This window comes from Heterocephalus glaber, unplaced genomic scaffold (genome assembly GCF_053883595.1).
Source record: "Heterocephalus glaber isolate CG9 unplaced genomic scaffold, H.glaber_assembly_v1.0 deba00001454, whole genome shotgun sequence".
NCBI classification, from domain to species: domain Eukaryota; kingdom Metazoa; phylum Chordata; class Mammalia; order Rodentia; family Bathyergidae; genus Heterocephalus; species Heterocephalus glaber.
In genome coordinates, this window is record NW_028258303.1 from 14309608 (window position 1) to 14326701 (window position 17094).

A 17094-nucleotide genomic window follows, 5' to 3' on the forward strand; every position below is an offset into this window, starting at 1 on the left:
CCATGGAAGAGCAGCAGGGAGCAGCCGTCCCCGCTGTGGGTCACTTACTGGCTTTCTGTTTGCCTGCAGCATGTCATTCGTCCTGTGCTGGCTGCTCAGGCTCCACCAAGAAGCACTGCTTGGCCTGCAGAGACCCCCTGCAAGTGCTGAGACGTGGCAGCTGCGAGAGCAGCTGTGGTGACGGCTTCTACAACAGGCAGGGCACCTGTGTGGGTAAGTGCCCAGCGGGATACCCCAGCATCCCTCGTATTTGAGTCAGAGCACTGATACCCCTGGTTCTTTCACACAGAAGATTCAGAGATGGCTGCAAACATGGGCTTTGCCTCTGAAGTTTAGGACACACGTTCCACCAGTGGGATCCCCTTTCATTGTCCTGCCAGCTTGTTGGTGGTGGGTGCCATCCCAGCCTCACACAGCAGATGGAGATGGTAGAGCCCAAGCTGCCTGCCTGGGACCCACAACTCTAGGGAATGGGGGCTGCTGCTCAGGCCCAGCTGTCCCCAAATCCCAAATGCTTCATCCGCACCAGACCGCCTTCTGAATATATAGTACATGTTGATGGAAACAGGCCACCCAAGAGCAAACCCATCCTTGGTGTGAGTGCCCCTGACTTTAAGCAGTTATTATCTGATCCACCTTTAATACCCACACCATAACCACAGCATAACGCTGAGAATTAACCCAGTGCAGTGAGTCCTTGTGCCAGGCACAGTGAGCCATGGGAGGCAGGAAGGTATGGGTGAGGGTGTGGCTGAGGGCAAGTTACTCTCCCTGCCTGTCATTTTCCTATGTGTGAAATGAAGCTAATGGTGACATGTGGTAGACAGAATTTTGACCCCAAAGGTGTCCCTGTTCTAATCCTCAGACCCTTTGAGTATGCTATGGCAAAAAGGGCTTTGCAGGTGTGACTAAGGTCAGGATCCTGGGATGGGGAGATTATCCTGGATTATGGGGGAGAGTCCTGTGTAATCACAAGGGTTCTTATACAAGTGAGGCAGCAGGGTTGGAACCAGAGGCCAGAGAGATGGAAGTGCTGCTCCCCTTAGAACCTGGAAAGGCAAGTGAAGGGATTCTCCTCTGGAGCTTCTATGAGGCATATGGCCCTGCTGACACCTTGATTTGAGGACTTCCCTCTTCTAGAACTATAAAGTAGTAAATTTGTGTTGTTCGATTTAACCCAAAGAATTGTTGTAATTTGTTACAGTAGCAATAGGAAACAAATGTACACACACAATTCTGAAGGCTGTGAGAGGACGAACCTCAAATATGCAAAGCACTTAGAACATTGCCAGGTGGAGAGTAAATGTTGTATCAGTGTCTGGGGTTGAATCCCTACAACAACTTCCTGAGATAGATATTATCGCTCCCATGTCTCAGAGGAGGAAGCAGAGAGGGTAAGAAGCTTGGTTCTGGTCACAGAGCTAAAAAAGGGCAGAGTGGGATTCAAGCTTAGATCTTCTGGTTCTGGATCATAAAGGTCCCTGAGTCTCTGACCGCTCTGCTGCTCACGGCAGTGTGATTTGTGTTATGCACACACCTTTGCCTGATTTTCCCCCTCTTGCTCCCCACTCCACTTCTTTTTCGGTCCCTTCTTCTTGTCCTCCTGTCAGCCTGTAGATGAACTGGCCACCCCTATGGACACTGCTAAGTCTGCAGGTAGCCTCCTGACAGTAAAAGCAGCAAGACTTGGGTTGAGTTTACCGCCTTGGTCATGCCATGGTCAGTGGGTTTTTTTTTTCATAATGAGTCCCCTAAATCAATGACAATGTGCAGCCCATAAAACTTGCTTGAGATATTGTTCTCATTTTGTTCACTGAGCAGGGCAACAGCACAAATGAGATGCTCTTTGGGACTTGACAGATCCACTTGTCTTAGGGAAGAGAGAGGGCCCTTGGCAGCTGCTTGGTGTAAAGCTGTGCAGAGATCCATCACCTTTACTGGTGTGAAGAATCTCTGTGAGTATGGATGAGTCACAGGTGGCTTTTGTAAGGATTCTGGAGAGGACACAGCAAGAAAGGCCAGGCTGCCATTAGCCTGAGCATGTTAATCTTTTTCTGCCAGCACCACTTCACTGCTCAATTAAGCCAGATGTCAATTTTGCACTAAGCCAAAGGCCTAAAGGCATTTACCCTTTTAGTCCCCAGGGGGCTGGTTATTGTCACTGAAAAAGGAGCCCTGTGACCCTGACCTGTTATTGAGACTTGCTTGCTGTTATCTGGACTGAGAAAGCAACTTTTGCTGGTGTTTAAAAGGACAGGTGGTATGAGCTGTGGGCAGCAAGGGTGGAAATCTTCTTGGGCTCAGAGGCTGAGTGGGGAAACCAGAGTTCCTCACAGCCTGGAAGAATTAAAAAAATAACAGGGAGCTTAGAGGGAGAATGTACACCTGACATGTTATCTATATACATTTTGGAAAGTGTCAAGAAAACTTCCAGATAGGAAGATGGACCATGGCTGACATTAATCAGCCAACTCATCTGTTTATCAACAAGTAATTACTGAACCCGTTGAATACTTAGTACCTTGCAAGAGTTTGCAATGCCATTGCCATGGACCAGTGTACCTTTCAATAAAGAGAACTGGAGCTTATGCTTTCCATACAATTGTTCAAGTTCTCAAAGTTTAAACCAAATGACTTCAGGAAGTGTTCCCATAAATGTTTTCTAAAACATCAGTGAACCAAGGCACTGATTGATATCAGATTGTTAATTAAGGCTTGGGATACTGATAATGGTGGCTTATTTCCAATTCAGATTAGTGCTATTCAAGATAAAGAATGGCTAGTGTTGGTTTAATAATTTATAACCAGCCAGCCCATATCTATAGGAATATCAAAGTAAAGTACTGAGAAAAATCCAGCACAGCCTGTTAGAAGCCATGATGCCCCCTACCTGAAGGAACTTAGCCTGACCAGGTTCACCTGTGGTATGTGTCTTGGAGTTTGCAAATACTGACTAGAAAGGGTGAGGAACATCAAAGAAAAGCCTCATTTTTCAAGTATTTATGCTATTATCAAGGGCTTTTGTGACTTGCACTAACATAATAAATCAAGTTCCAAGGTTTTTGTTGTCTCTCTCTTCCTCTTTCTTCTCCTTCCTTTTTCTCTCTTTTTATCCTCCCTTCCCTTCCTCACCTGACACCTAGGCAAGCACTTTGAGTTTTTAGAATTTTTATTTACTTATGTATTTTGAGTTACTGAGGATTAAACCCAGGGCCTTCTCACTGAGTTACATCCCCAGCCATTTTTGAAGTTTTTAATTTTGGAACATGATCTCACTGAGTTGCTAATTTGCTCAGTCTGGGCTCAACTTGGACATCCTTCTGCTTCTATCTTTTTGTTTTTCTGAGCATATCTAAACTGGGTATTTTTGTCTTGAGTGCATATATATTTAATTTTCTTAAATTATATGATGTTGTAGATTTTGGTCAGCACTGTATTTTTTAAGATTCACTCATGTTGTTACATTATGCGATCTGGCGGTTCTCACAGCTGCCCAGCCAAGGTCCCAGGGATGGGCCCCTCCACTTGCTCCATCCCCACACCACTGCTTTAGAGCACCAGGAAACATTGTGTGCTTTTAAGAACTTGCAGAACTGTAGGTCTCTTGCTCCGCATGTTCTGTCTTTGATAACATAGTCCAGATCGCTTCCCAGAATAGCTGTGCAATCCACACTGCTAAGGAGGCTCCTTTCATGTCCAGGTCCTTGCCACCATTTGACATTAGCAAGCTTTTGATATTTTCTGGTTAATAGGTATAAAGGGACATCTCAGTTAATTGCTTCTTTCTGACTATTAATATATTTGAGCCTCTCTTTATCTCCTGTAGGACTTTGAGTTTCTTCTTCTGTGAGCTGCTTTTTAATTTGCTTTTCCCATAGTTCTGTTGGCTTTGATGCCATATTATAGATATTAACTCTTGTCAGTTTTAAATATGCAAATACTTCCTATCCTCTTTCAAGTTTGAATATGATGTCCTCTGTTAAACAAAAATCTTTAATTCATAATTTTTTGTTTTAAAGTTTTACTTTTGAGTCTTTAAAAATATCTACTGCTAAAATTCACAAATCAATTGCTTTACATTTTCTTCTATAATTCGATAGTTTTGTTTGAACTTGGGTTGTCAATCCTTCTGAGTTCATTTATGTATATGGTCTTCAGAAGGGGATCCAGTTTCATTTTTCTCCATTTTGTTATCCAGTTTTCTCAACATTATTTATTAATTCAATATAATTGTTTCCATTGATCTTTGTTATAAGTTAAATTTCCATATGTACATGGACCTTTTTGAGCTGTTCCATGATCTAAATTTCTATTCTTATTCATTATTACACTATTGTTCACTAATTTCTGTTGCCTGTAGCATCTCATATCTGATCAGAAAAAGTCTCCTTTGCTTTCCTCTTCAAATTTAACTTAGCTGTTTATTGGAGTACACATATTGAATTCCTAAGAAAATTCAACTAGAAATTTTATTGATTTTTATATTGAAGTTATAGATTAGTGTGAAGACAACAGGCGACTTTCTAATTATCCTATTTAAATTTACAAATTATCCTCTTAAGTATTCTTTTAGGGATATCTTACAATGTTTAATATATAGTGTTTCCATTTTTAAAATTCCTGCAATATTTCATTTCTGGGAAATTCTGTTTAGCTTACAGATTATTCATTTCTGCTAAGATGACTCTAGAATTAGGAACTTCAGGAGTTTTTATGGGTCTGGAAGGGAAGAATGCTTCTCATAGAATGCTTTGTTTCTTCTTATAGTCATGAGTTGAGGGGTGGCTTTATTTTTCTCTGACATTAAGGCCATTGGCTTGGTCCATTTACTGAAACTGTCTTGCCCTATTCGTTTGCTTCTGGAAGATACTGAATCCCTCCAGATGCAGAGGGAGCCTTGGCCCCATCACTTAGCATGTTTTTTCTCAAGTTCTCGAAGTAGTGCTTAGGAGGTTAACAGGATGTAGGTGAACTAAGAGAACAGACAGAATAAATCTCAGCAGTTCTGTGTTGCTGAAACATCGATTCTCTGTGTGTTCACTCATGCAGAAACCAGCTGGTGCATGCAGAGCAGACCCGGCCCCCTGCACCCTCCTGTGCCTCCTTCTTCCTGCGCATGAGAGGCCCTGTGCTGCTCTGGTCAAGGCCACTCTGTCCCTCTGCACTTTTGAATGCACATCTTGTTTTTACCTAGCTATGCTTTCATCAGTCAGTCAGATTTGGCTTTTAAAACAATGCTTTCCAGGATCCATACTTGCCTTGAGTTTTTTAACTGTTCAAGTGATAAAACAACCCTCATCCCTCTAATTTCCCTCTCTTTCCTCTTGGTTCACCACCAGGGGCCTTTAGAGGAACATTTCATAGTCAGAGCCTCCACTTCTGTTCTGTCCAGTGACTCCACTGAAATGTGTGGCACAGGCTACCTAGAGTCCAGGTTCTAAGTGCAGTGAGACCTTTTCAGAGGTGATTTGTCTTCTGAAACTTCTTTCTGCCCTGATTTCTCTGCCGCTGCACTGCTTATATGTCCCCTTCAGAAAGATGTGTTCTTGGTCATGTTGACTAATTTTTACCTTCTTTGTTGGATATTTTGCTCTCTAGGTTCTTGCCTACTTCTGACTTACCCTGCATGCTTTTCATGAGTAAATCAACTAATTTTTCCTCTCATCAACCACTTGTATGTGATGACCTTTAGCACTCTCTCCTGAGCGCCAGAACTGTAGGTTAGCTGCTTCCTGGACCACACATCCTGGCTGTGCTCCTCACAGTCCCCTAAACCCCTCTCCCTCTTGCATTCTGTGAGTAGCACCAAGGCTGACTCCTTGAAGCCATCTAAAAAGCACTTTCACTTTCCATGCTCTCATACCTACTACTCCTTCATGTCTTTGATCCACCTCGTAAGCATTGAGTTCCATGGTCCTGGCCACAGTTTTCCATTTGGGCTCCACTCTCCTTCCTCACCTCTCCAAACAACTCTCTAAAGTGCAGCCACAGTGATCTTTCTTATCTAGAAATACAGCCATGTTTCTGTATGGTCAGAACTGCGGGGCTTCTGTGCCTTCCAAGGATGAGAACCTAGACATGGCTACAGATTTTCATAGCCTGCCCCTTCCCACTGCTAGCTGAATGAACTTCTGTTTCCCTGAAAAGTTCAGTCTCTTCCCAGGTTTTAGCCTTCACTTTGATGCTTGGTGACATTCCTAATCAGCCTGGCCTGGGTTGACTCAGTTTTCACAATAGTGCCCAATGTTTGCTTCTTCTCTGAATCTTTTTTTGACCATTCCTAACTCCTGCCCCTCACACTTATTAAAAAATAGTATGTCTCTCCACACCAATTTGGGTGATTTAATATTTGTAATATTATCTATTTGCTTTCCCTCTTTTAGACTAATAAGTCATTTAAATTGGAGACAAGATTGATTTGACTTTTGTGTCTTTACTTCTAGCACAACACAGACCTTAATAAATGTTTTGAGGGGTAAATGAATGAGTAGATCCTGGAAAATTGTATGAAGCTCAATATAATTGACAATATAATATAATATCCATATAATAATAATTTCAATATAATTTTAGCAGTGTGATCTTGCTTAGTAGAGTTCTGAATTTCTCTTTAGGGTAAAATAAAGGATATTTGCTACATACTGACACTGAAAATTTATTATTTATCTGAAATTCAAATTTAACTGGACACTTGGCATTTTTATTTGCTAAATCTGGCAACCCTACTTCCAAGGCCATTTGGTAAATCCCATATTAAATTGTATACACTTGTGGGGTGCCTCAGAGTGTTTGTTATGATTAGTTCAGCGAATAATTCTTCAGTTCTCCTCCAGCTGTGAAAGCTGTAGGCTGAGAGGACTCTGCCTGAGCAGCCAGAGTGTGAGATTGCTTCACTGATAGGTACCAACTCGGACATTGTTAACAATGGAGTTTACAACTTCATTTCTTACTCTCGCTCTTCTCTGATGGGGTTTTCTTCTTCTTAGCTTGTGATCAATCCTGTAAGAGTTGTGGTCCCAATAGTCCCAGATGTCTTACCTGCCCTGAGAATATGGTGTTATATGATGGGAAATGCATTTCTGAGTGTCCCGGTGGATACTATGCTGATGCTGCTGGCAGATGCAAAGGTAAGAGATGGCCCCTCATCATCACTATCATCATCATCTTGTCCTCTAAAAGCATTTAATGCAAGTTACTATATGGTGCACATTTGGGAATTTGTGTGTATGATGGAGAAATGTTATTGTCAAAGGGATCATTGTTTCATTATAGAACCTGTGTGTGTTTGGAATGTGAGTGGTAGTTATGGGTGGATGATTGCCTATCAGTCATCCTTACAGATTATTTGGTCCATTTGAAGTGTCAAGAACCTCTTTAATAGGCAGTCCTTTGTGCTTGTCAAGCATGACTAACCTATGTTAGTGAAGCAAAATTCATTCTTTTCACAGCATTGGTAAACTTTATATCAACCCTGCTTTATCTCTTTACTCACCCCAAGTTCAACCCTGCCATTGTCATTCTGCCTCCCCACTCCCTGCCCAGCTCCTGAACACTATCCTCTAGAACCTATACCTCATCCCTGTCCTAGGTTCTGCTAAAGGCTCAGCCCATCTGTGCTCACATCAGCTGTCTCCTAGAATCCAAAATGCTCTACTGTTAACCCAGGTGTCCTCCCAAGGTTAACGCATGTGTGGTGTACAGCTGTAATCCCAGCATTCTTCAAGGCTGAGGCAGAAAGATTGCAAGTTTTAGTCCAGCCTGACCAACTTAGCAAGACCTTGTCTCAAAAACACACACACACACACACAAGTCCCACACTGTTAACACCAGGGCCAGAGAATCCAGAATATGAAAACCAGAAGTCTCTTAAATTTTCACTTAGTCCAACTTCTCACTGTGCATGTGTCGAGGAAAGTAGGCCTGGGGAGAACTAGATAGGAGTTAATGGACCCTGGTCAGAATCCCAGTGCTCCCAACTCGTAGGGCCACTGGTTTTCCATGCTCCTCCTCCAGGTGGTATGGGATTTAGATCCAAGGAGACCAAATCCCAGCCCTGCTCTGAATGAGATCTGTGACCTTAGATCTGTTTTTGAAACTCCCAAGGCCTCAGTTTCCCCAATTATAAAATGTAGTTAATAATAACTACCTTAAAATGCTATGAAGATTGAAAATTACACTGTGTACAAAGCACATAATGCAAATGCTAAGTCAGGTTGACTGGTAAGCACTAGGTAGAACATGGGTGAAAGGGGGGAGAGAGGGGCCATGTGGGCGATTTCGTCAACCTCACCTCCTGCTGATATGCCTTTTCCCTTGGTCTGATGTGACATCTACAAGGACTGCGAGTGCCGGGAGGGCTTCCAAGTCCAGACAGGAAATGCATCCTGGTGTCACTCACCTGTTACATTTCCATCTTCCTCTTCCTCAGTTTGTCATGACTCATGTGCCAGCTGTGCTGGACCCACAAGCTCACACTGTACAGCCTGCATCCACCCCCAGGCCCTACAGCAAGGTCACTGTCTGCCCATCTGTGGAGAAGGCTTCTACACTGACCGGGGGGTCTGCACAGGTAATGTTGGTGTCATCATCATTCTTGAGAGAGTGTCTGTCACAAAGACAGACTGATTTTTTTCCAATAATATTACTTTCCAGCTCAGCATTTCATCTAGTGTGTCTTGTGTGGCTATACACACTGCAGCGAGCCCCCGCTTCTGTCCCTGTGGGTTCCATGGCCATGGGATTCAGTCAGCCACTAATCCAAAATATTTTTTTAAATTTCAGAAATTTCTCAAGTGCAAAACCTGAATTTGCCACATACTGAGGACCATTATGATCCATGCAAATGAAGTGCTGTGTAGGAGTCACATTCATTGTTATAATTAATTTAGAGATGATTTAGAGTATAGGAAAGGGTTGTGTGCAGGTTATATGTAAACACTGTATCATTTCACAGGAGGGACTTGATCATCTACAGATTCTGGGACCTGCAGGGGTCCTGGAACCAAGCCCTGTAGTTTCCTGGGGACAACTATATATGCATTTTTCATTACAATAGTTTTGTGAAGGGATAATGTGGAAAAAAATCATAGAATATGCAATACCACTGAAGAGTGGCTGATCTTTGTGGCCATCCTGTGGGAATGTTATTTCCTTTACCATAGATTATGACAAAATAAAACTCTGATTGTCTTCTTTCTCTACTCCCCTAGCATTGCTAATGCTTTCCTAGACTTCATTTCCTTCTCTCTGAAGAACTTGTTTTTGTTAATGACACTGTGAGCAAACTGGGAGTCACTAGCAATGCCTCTGGGCTGCAAGAAATGGAAAACCTTAAATTGCTATTTGCAGAAAAGGCTCTGGGCTCACTGGGTGGGTGCAGCATTTAAGGCTTTTCAAACTGGATCATCAAGGACAAACACTTTCATTAAGTGAAATATTTATACCTAGAGTACCTTAGAGAAGAGTTTGAGAATAGCTACAAGAAAAATGTATTTAAAACAGAAAAGCTGCAAAAGTATTTTGAAAAAGAAAATTTAGAGAATCTTGTAGAGTACAGGAGAGTTAATTGTATCAAAATGTGGGCATAGGTAGTTTTTAGTATGGTATTTGGCTTTGATTTTTTTCACCAGTCACCAGGGAAAACAAAGCACTGTTATGGATTGTGAAATTTTCATTGCTGCTCAAAGGAAGCCTCTTTCTTGTCTACAAAGGCAGCCCTTCCCCCTAGTGTGTAATGGATGACATAATAGACAGTAACACAACAACCACCTTTGCAAAAGATACAGTAATGGGCTTTGAATGAATGTTTCTAAAATCTTCGATAAAGACCCAGGACATAATGTTAAATAGGTATTCAGCGAGTCCACTATAGTCCAACGTGCTAGATTTTTGTGATCCAGCCTGTCAGCCCTTGCAGGAGAGCTTCAACTAGCTATATGGCCCTGAGAGCTGTGACTAGTTATACGGCCTTCCCCTTCCCTCTCACATACATCATCACCACCCCCATGCTTTGTATAGAGCACCAGGAAACCCACATCTGAGAGGATGTGCCTGGCACACTTTGGGAGGTAGTATTGACTTGAGGAGGGACTCATGTCAGTTGCAGGATTTATATGAGTTTTGGGTTTTCTGCCTTTTGTTCCATGTGCAGCTTGCCATGCCTCCTGCCAGACTTGTGTGGGTCCTGAGCCCTCTCACTGCACCGAGTGTAAGAACCCTGAGGCAGGACTGCAGGTTGGACAGCTCTTGGGGACCTCTGTCCCCTCCGGCGAGTGTCTGTCCCAGTGCAGAGCCCAATTTTACCTGGAGAGCACTGGGCTGTGTGAAGGTGAGTACATTCTGTGTGAAGATATGCTAGGTGGCTTCTGGGCCCTCTCCACAGATCCTGTGAGGTGGGACTGAACCCAAGAAGCCTGGATGACCTGGAGAGCCACATGCAGGACAGTGGACCCTTGCTATTGTCCTCCCTTTGTGACAGATGATCTTCTGGATTTTTTATTATCTCCAAGTTATGTGTTCAGACAGTGCAGGCAGAAGTTCTCTCAGAGACCAGTGTAAGGTCGTTAAGGAAGACTTAGAGCTCATTGTAAAGTTATATTCATTACTTCTGTAATTTGCCACTCTGAATCGGAATAGGTATCTTCAGGGCAAAAAATGGGATTAATGTCAAAACATGGAAGTTGTTCCTGCCATTGCCTTGGTTAAACCCACAGAATCGATGACACCCTGCACACTTTGACTCAAAAACCAGGTCCTCTGTCCATGGGTCAGGAGATGAAGGGAGTAGTACCATGTCCTGGGAAGGAGGCTTCTCTGTTCTGGCATGAGTGGTTTGACTCCCAGGCTACTTGAAAAAAATAGTTTATTCAGCCATAAAGAAACTAAAGACATTTGTCGCTCAATGGATGCACATTGAGGTGATACTCTTAAGTGAAATAAATAGGACGCACGTGTAAATACTGAATAGTTTCTCTAGTGTGAGAAACTGAAAGTGTAAATAAGGACTAAAAGGTATAATAGATAATGTGAAATAGGAAGAAAAGGGGCAAAGGGAAAGGTGAAGTGGGAGGGGTAGGGGAAAGGAAAGAAGGGAATGAAATTAATATGAGAAAAAGAAAAAATGGAAACAAAGTCTTTGTAGATAGGGAGGGGTGGAGGGGTTGAAGGGAGGGTAGGGAAATGGGGAAAAAATAAGAACCAAAGTGGATTATATAAAGGTGCAAATTTCCAATGATGAATGTCATTGTACTGTTTACCTTAAATATACCAATGTAATTAATAAAAGATAGCTTATTAATCTTGTATTTTTTACATTGTAAGCATGAAGTATATTCATTAAAGGAAATTTCAAATGTAGGGAAAGGTAGAAAAATAATCTGCCGACCACCTGAACCCAATTGTCTTTACCATTTTTCTGTTATGCCTCTTGAGTCTCTTTTCTATTCATAGCTTTGAGTGTTCTTTCTGTGATTTAACTGTAAGCATGCTGCAGATTCTATTTTGTATCCTATAAGCCCACTTATTTAAAGTGGCTTCAATTCCACATTAGAATGCAGTCTCACCTGGAAATGCTGGATTTCAAAGTTAGGTTAAAGATACTGGGAGGAACACAGCATGGTAAGAAGTATGCAGACTTGGGATCAGAGACATTGGCCAGACACTTCACCTCTCTGAGCCTTTTCAGTCAGAGCTTTAGAGCACATGATTATCTTGCAGGCTTCTGCCAGGACCAGAGCAGGTTAGCAGTGTGAATGTGACTGCTGAATTCAGTGTCCCCGTGTTCAGTAGGTCTGAGTCTCACTCCATGCACTCAGGTTCTGGGGAGCATTAGAGGTGTAATCTCCTTCTTCTAGGGGGGTCTGCAGGGTGCCCAGGGGGTAACTTTTCACTAGACACTCTCACTACCACCCACATGTGTATGATTTCTCCAAACTCTGGTCCCATCAACTCCTGTGGCTCTGACCCATAACTATGTGTAAGGTATGGGAATCTGTTGATACTGACAGTCCACAGACACTGCATAGCCTACTCCTTCTGTGCTTGGCTATTGCCAAGTGCTATGGTGGAGGGTCAGGCAGCTCTTTCCTTAGGGACTGGCCCTGGGCTAGGGGAAAGAGGGTCACTTCTCCTTTCCATTCAATTGCTTCTCAAATCCCTTCAGTGGGTTTGAGTTTACCAGAAAAGCTTCCTTAAGCCCCTCTGGCTATTTAGCAAACCCCAAGTCCCCTAAGGAAAGTAATTATAAGCAAACCTAGCCCTGCTTGGTATGGAGAAAGTACATGGAGAAAATAGAAAACACTACTGCTACTAATACTGCTATTGCTTTCTTCTTTCTTCTTCTTCCTCTCCCCCTCCCCTCTTTCTTTTTTCTTCTTCCTGTATTCCTCCTCATTCTTCTCCTTCTTCCTCTTCTTCTTCTCCCTCTTCCTCCTCTTCACCTCTTCTGTTCTCCTCCTTCTTCCTCCTCTTCCTCCTTAATCTTTTCCTTCCTTCTCTCCCCCTCCAATTTGTTCTCTCTTACACACACACACACACACACACACACACACACACACAGTGTTACAGAAGTGACTTTTTATTTTTTGGAATCTGTGAACCTAGTGTACATAGCTTTACACAGCCCTGGACTGTGTGCCCTGAGGATTTGGAAACCACAGAGATGTCAAATTCAGAGCAATGTTGTGGGCCATGGTTGGATTTTATGACACTCAGGGCAAAACTGGAGAAGCCAGAGACACCCTAGGAGAGGCCATCACCATCCCAGAAGAAGTCTGGGATAGAATCTTCCCTAGGTACTCAGCATAGCTAGCATGTTCCTACAGTTTTTAACACTATATAAAAAATTAAAAACAGGGAATTTAGAATGAGTTCAGAAGACAGAAACAAAGACAATTAACATTTTAAAAGTTAGAATTACGAGTAAATAAAAATTAGAGACCAGGCTTATTCAGCTTAGAAAATAATGTCACTATTTTTTATACCATCCTGAGCCAGGCACTATGAGAAGTGACTGACTTGTTTTGATCACTTAGTCCTGACACCAGGACTAAGTCAATGGAGAAGAAACTGAGGGTTGCAGAAGCGAAGGCTGTGATTTGCTCAAAGTCATGTAGTCAACATGGATGGAGTAGAGTCCAATGGAGACCTAGGTTCACCTGACTTGATATCTGTGCTGATGGCTAGCGGGCTACTACCTGACACTCTCTGAAGGGTACAGCTTCCTATTAGCAAGACGACAGCTGCTGGTCTCTTTTCCACACAGGGAGAGGAGGAGCACAGCATACTACTGCTGCAGGTTCGGGGCATCTGAAATGTAAGAAAGCATCTTTGGCAAAGGGGAGGCTTCAGGGACTTGTTTTGGTGGGCATCTTTTAAATCTAATCTCTCTGGAATGGCTTAGTTGTGGTCAGATGTGAAAAGACTGTATTGACTTCTTGAGTCCCCTGTAGCCCATGATTTCATGCTCGTTAACATAATATTATTAGGTATCATACATATAGCTGTCTACTCATATTTATTAGCAACTCCCTGTGCAATCTCCACTAGGTAGGTTGCTGTACTTAGTTCTCACGTGATGAGAATGTGGCAGAAAGAGGTTAATTGAGTTGCCCAAGATTCCATTGGGAAACTGAGCACGACTACCAGTTGTTTCCAGCCTTACACAGGTACCAAGTGTATTGATTGATGTTTTTCCTGTCACTCACCCTGTATCTCTGGAAACCTCCTTCCCACAATCTGTTCCATTTTCAGCTCTGCTGAAGTGTTGTCTATGAAATCAGGTCTGGGAGTCCTGTGAGATTGCATGGGGCTCCTCTTCGCACAGCTTCCCAGCCATGCCCTTACCTCTCTGCGAACATTACAAAGCTTGGAGGCATGTGTGCGTGTGCATGCGTGTGTGCGTGCGTGCGTGTGTGTGTATACACATCCCATTGAGACCTTATAGCACCTTTGATCGCAAGTGCTTTTTTTATGAAGAAGAGAAGAACAACTGTCTTCTGGAACTCTCCCTTTCTTGGAGACTGCAGCACAGAGTAATTAGAATATTACTGCAGCTAAGGAAGGGAGAAGCAGATGTGTTATAAGAAGAAGCAATTTACTTAGAGGCTGACATGGTGTCAGAAGGTATTATCAAGGTTTTTCACTTTCGGTGACAGGACAAAGTCAAGAATTATCTAGTGTAAGATGAAGGAATAATCCAAGATACTTAACTAAAATCTAAGCCTGCAGTTGAGAGGCATAAAAATATGAAATTAATAAACAGTGACCAAAGAGAACACTGCTTGTTAGAAGTGCTCCATGTTTATTCTCTCCTTGCACAGATGTTTATTAGTATCTTCCAAGTGCCAGACATTTCTAGGCACCAGAGATGAGCTAGTGAATGTGTTGGATAGAAATTCTTGTTCTCATGGAATGTACAGTCTAGTGAGTGAGAAAGATAAAAGAATGAATGAATGGCCAAAACAAAAAAATCCCATGGTCTGCTCTTGAGTAGCTGCCTGTGCTGTGAAACACATGGCAAGGCAGGGGTGAGAAAGAGGAGTGGTCTGAGATAGCCTTCTGGAGAGTTGACGGCGGCTCCCTTCGTGTGTTTGTCCTCTATTTTTGGCATTTCAGAAAATGAAACTTTGATATCCTCCCCTGCCTCTCTATTTCCAAAGTGTAGCTAGAATCAGGCTGAGGATTTAGCTCAGTGGTACCACACCTGCCTCACAAGCCCAAAGTCCTGAGTTCAATCCCCAGTATAAAAAAAAAGTGTAGCTAGAATCTTTGATACAAAAGAAGGTCTCTTACTAATGGTAAAAGATAATTTGGTGGCATTTTCGGTAATCAAAATTGGGCATGTTTATTAAATACAACATTTAGGTGATCATTATGTACTGCAAACATGTACTAATAAAAAAAAATTCAGGAGCAGGTCAAAGAATGATTTTAGTAATTTTATCCAGACATGATCACACCTGTTTACCTGAGTATTCTGTAGCACAGACAGATTCAAGTTAAAACAAAACAAAACAAAACAAAACACTTGGGCTGGGGATTTAGTTCAGTGGTTCTGCCACCTTCCTCGCAAGTGCAAGGTCCTGAGTTCGATCCCCCTGGTACCAAAAGAAAAAACAAAAAAACAAAAACACTCATTATCACCTCCCCCATAAAACTAAACAAATTACAAATTAATAAAACCCAGTGCATCCAAACCAGCATCCATGGGAATCCGTTACTTTGTCATTAGTCTTCCCCTGCTGGTTTCCAGGCCTCTGTGAGTTAGTCTGAGTAGAGATGGGTCTCAGGAGGAGCTGGCATGGGGTTCTCAGTTGCACAACTCCAAGGACAGCATTGTCCTGGTCTTTTCTGAGTCTGAAGTCATTTAATGTCAGCCTGTGTGGCTGTCCCCAGTGGATGAACAGGACACTGGGCCTGGAGCTCAGTCTCACAGGCCTTTTCTGCTTACATTCTTAGCCTCAGGTCAAATTGCTCCACTCAGTCTTCGATTATCCTACTCTTGCTGAAGGACTTTTTTTCTTTTAAATGATTCAGTTATTTTGAAGACTTAACTTAAAAGGTCCCCGGGACAGACCATCTGATAGGAATCTCTTGGGAATCCTGCCAGGGTGCAGATTTAGGTTTAGTGGCCCAAGGTAGGGGTCTGCATTTTGTCTTTATGACATTGTCCCAAGTGAGGTTGGTACCACTGGCCCAGGACCATATATCAAGTGAGCAAAACTTCCAGGTGATCAAGGTAAGCACACTATGTTAGCAATGGTATACTTCTTTCCCTCCTTAGTACTTATAAAAATGAAATACCCATTTTTGTTTCTTTTCATTGCATGCTTTATACATATAATAGAAACTAGGAAATACAAATAAGGGCCAAACAAAAGCATCTGTTACTAAGGGTCCCAGATTTAGCAAATGAAAATATAGGATTTAGCAAATTTAAAATGGAATATTTTTTTAAATATAAGCCTGTGCCCAATATTACACAGATATATTAAAATATTATTATTTATCTGAAAGTTAAGTTTGACTGGATGTTCAGTATTTTATTTGGTAACATTTCCTAACTCTACCAACTCTTTAGAAATTTCTTACAATTAAGAATTTTAGGGCTGGGGATTTAGCTCAGCAGTGCCACTGCCTGCCTTGCAAGCACAAGGTTCTGAGTTCAATCCCAGGTACCAAAAAAAAATTATTGAACATCCTGTGGGCTTTCATACACTTATACCCATTTTATAGATGAAGAAAGTAAGGCCTAGAAGAAACCAAGTAAAGAATTTAACAACAGGGGATTAAAAGTTATAATTAGGACAAAGTTGCTCAGAAATGATATTCTTTTTCCAAGCACATATCCCTTGTTCTTTGTGTCACATGAGAGCCTTACAGTTTAACTTCAGGAAGGGCCATGCAATTAATGGTGCAGTTCAGTCACCACTAAACAGTTTGGCATTGACAACCAAGATTGACCATGAGCATGGTCCAAATGATTAGATTACCCACATGATTGCCCCACTTCCACGGCAGATTAATGGTGGATTCTTTCAATTCCCACTCAATGCAGCACAAAGATTCAGTATCATACACTTTTGAAGAAATTACAGGGTTTTTAAAAAGTGTACTCTGTACTACAATCGTGAGTTTTGCTTATATATTATGACATTTATTATCTGAGAAGACGCACTGTGCTTTAAAAAAGGTTGCACAGGCAATACACATCCTAGCAGCACCTACCTATGTCTCAGGTGTTTTTCCGTTACAGTGCTGACAGCACTTTGGTCAGGCAAGTGTCAGGGAAATCTCAGCAGCTAAATTTTCCTGAGCCTTCTTTTTCAGCCTTGAAGATAGTTTGCCTTTTTAGGTTGAGTCTTACTACACAGGGCAAAATTGCAAAAACTCAATACAGGCCTAGTATCAATTTCAAAACAATAAGGAATTCATAATTATTTTGGACTATCAATTATCTTGCTTTAGCGAACAAGGAGAAATAAAGTGTACTTGTCTATTTTGATCTATTTAGTTGTTGTTAAGGCTCACAAAGGCTCAAGGCAAAGAGTTTTAATTAAAGAAATAAACAGGCAGGAACCTGGCTGCATAATTTAA

General features: G+C 42.1%; 1 protein-coding gene across 9 annotated transcripts in view; it reads left to right on the plus strand.

Moving 5' to 3' along the window:
- The window catches only part of Fras1 (Fraser extracellular matrix complex subunit 1), a 444408-nt gene that overhangs the window by 231983 nt on the left and 195331 nt on the right, over nucleotides 1-17094 (plus strand). For all 9 annotated transcript variants that reach the window (XR_015452892.1, XM_087215885.1, XM_087215884.1 and 6 more), the window contains 4 exons: nucleotides 70-213; nucleotides 6987-7127; nucleotides 8429-8569; nucleotides 10151-10327. Coding sequence is in view for 8 of the 9 variants with exons in the window: in XM_087215885.1 (XP_087072011.1) it covers nucleotides 70-213; nucleotides 6987-7127; nucleotides 8429-8569; nucleotides 10151-10327 (603 nt within the window). In the remaining variant the exon portion in view is untranslated. The remainder of the gene's footprint in view (nucleotides 1-69; nucleotides 214-6986; nucleotides 7128-8428; nucleotides 8570-10150; nucleotides 10328-17094) is intronic.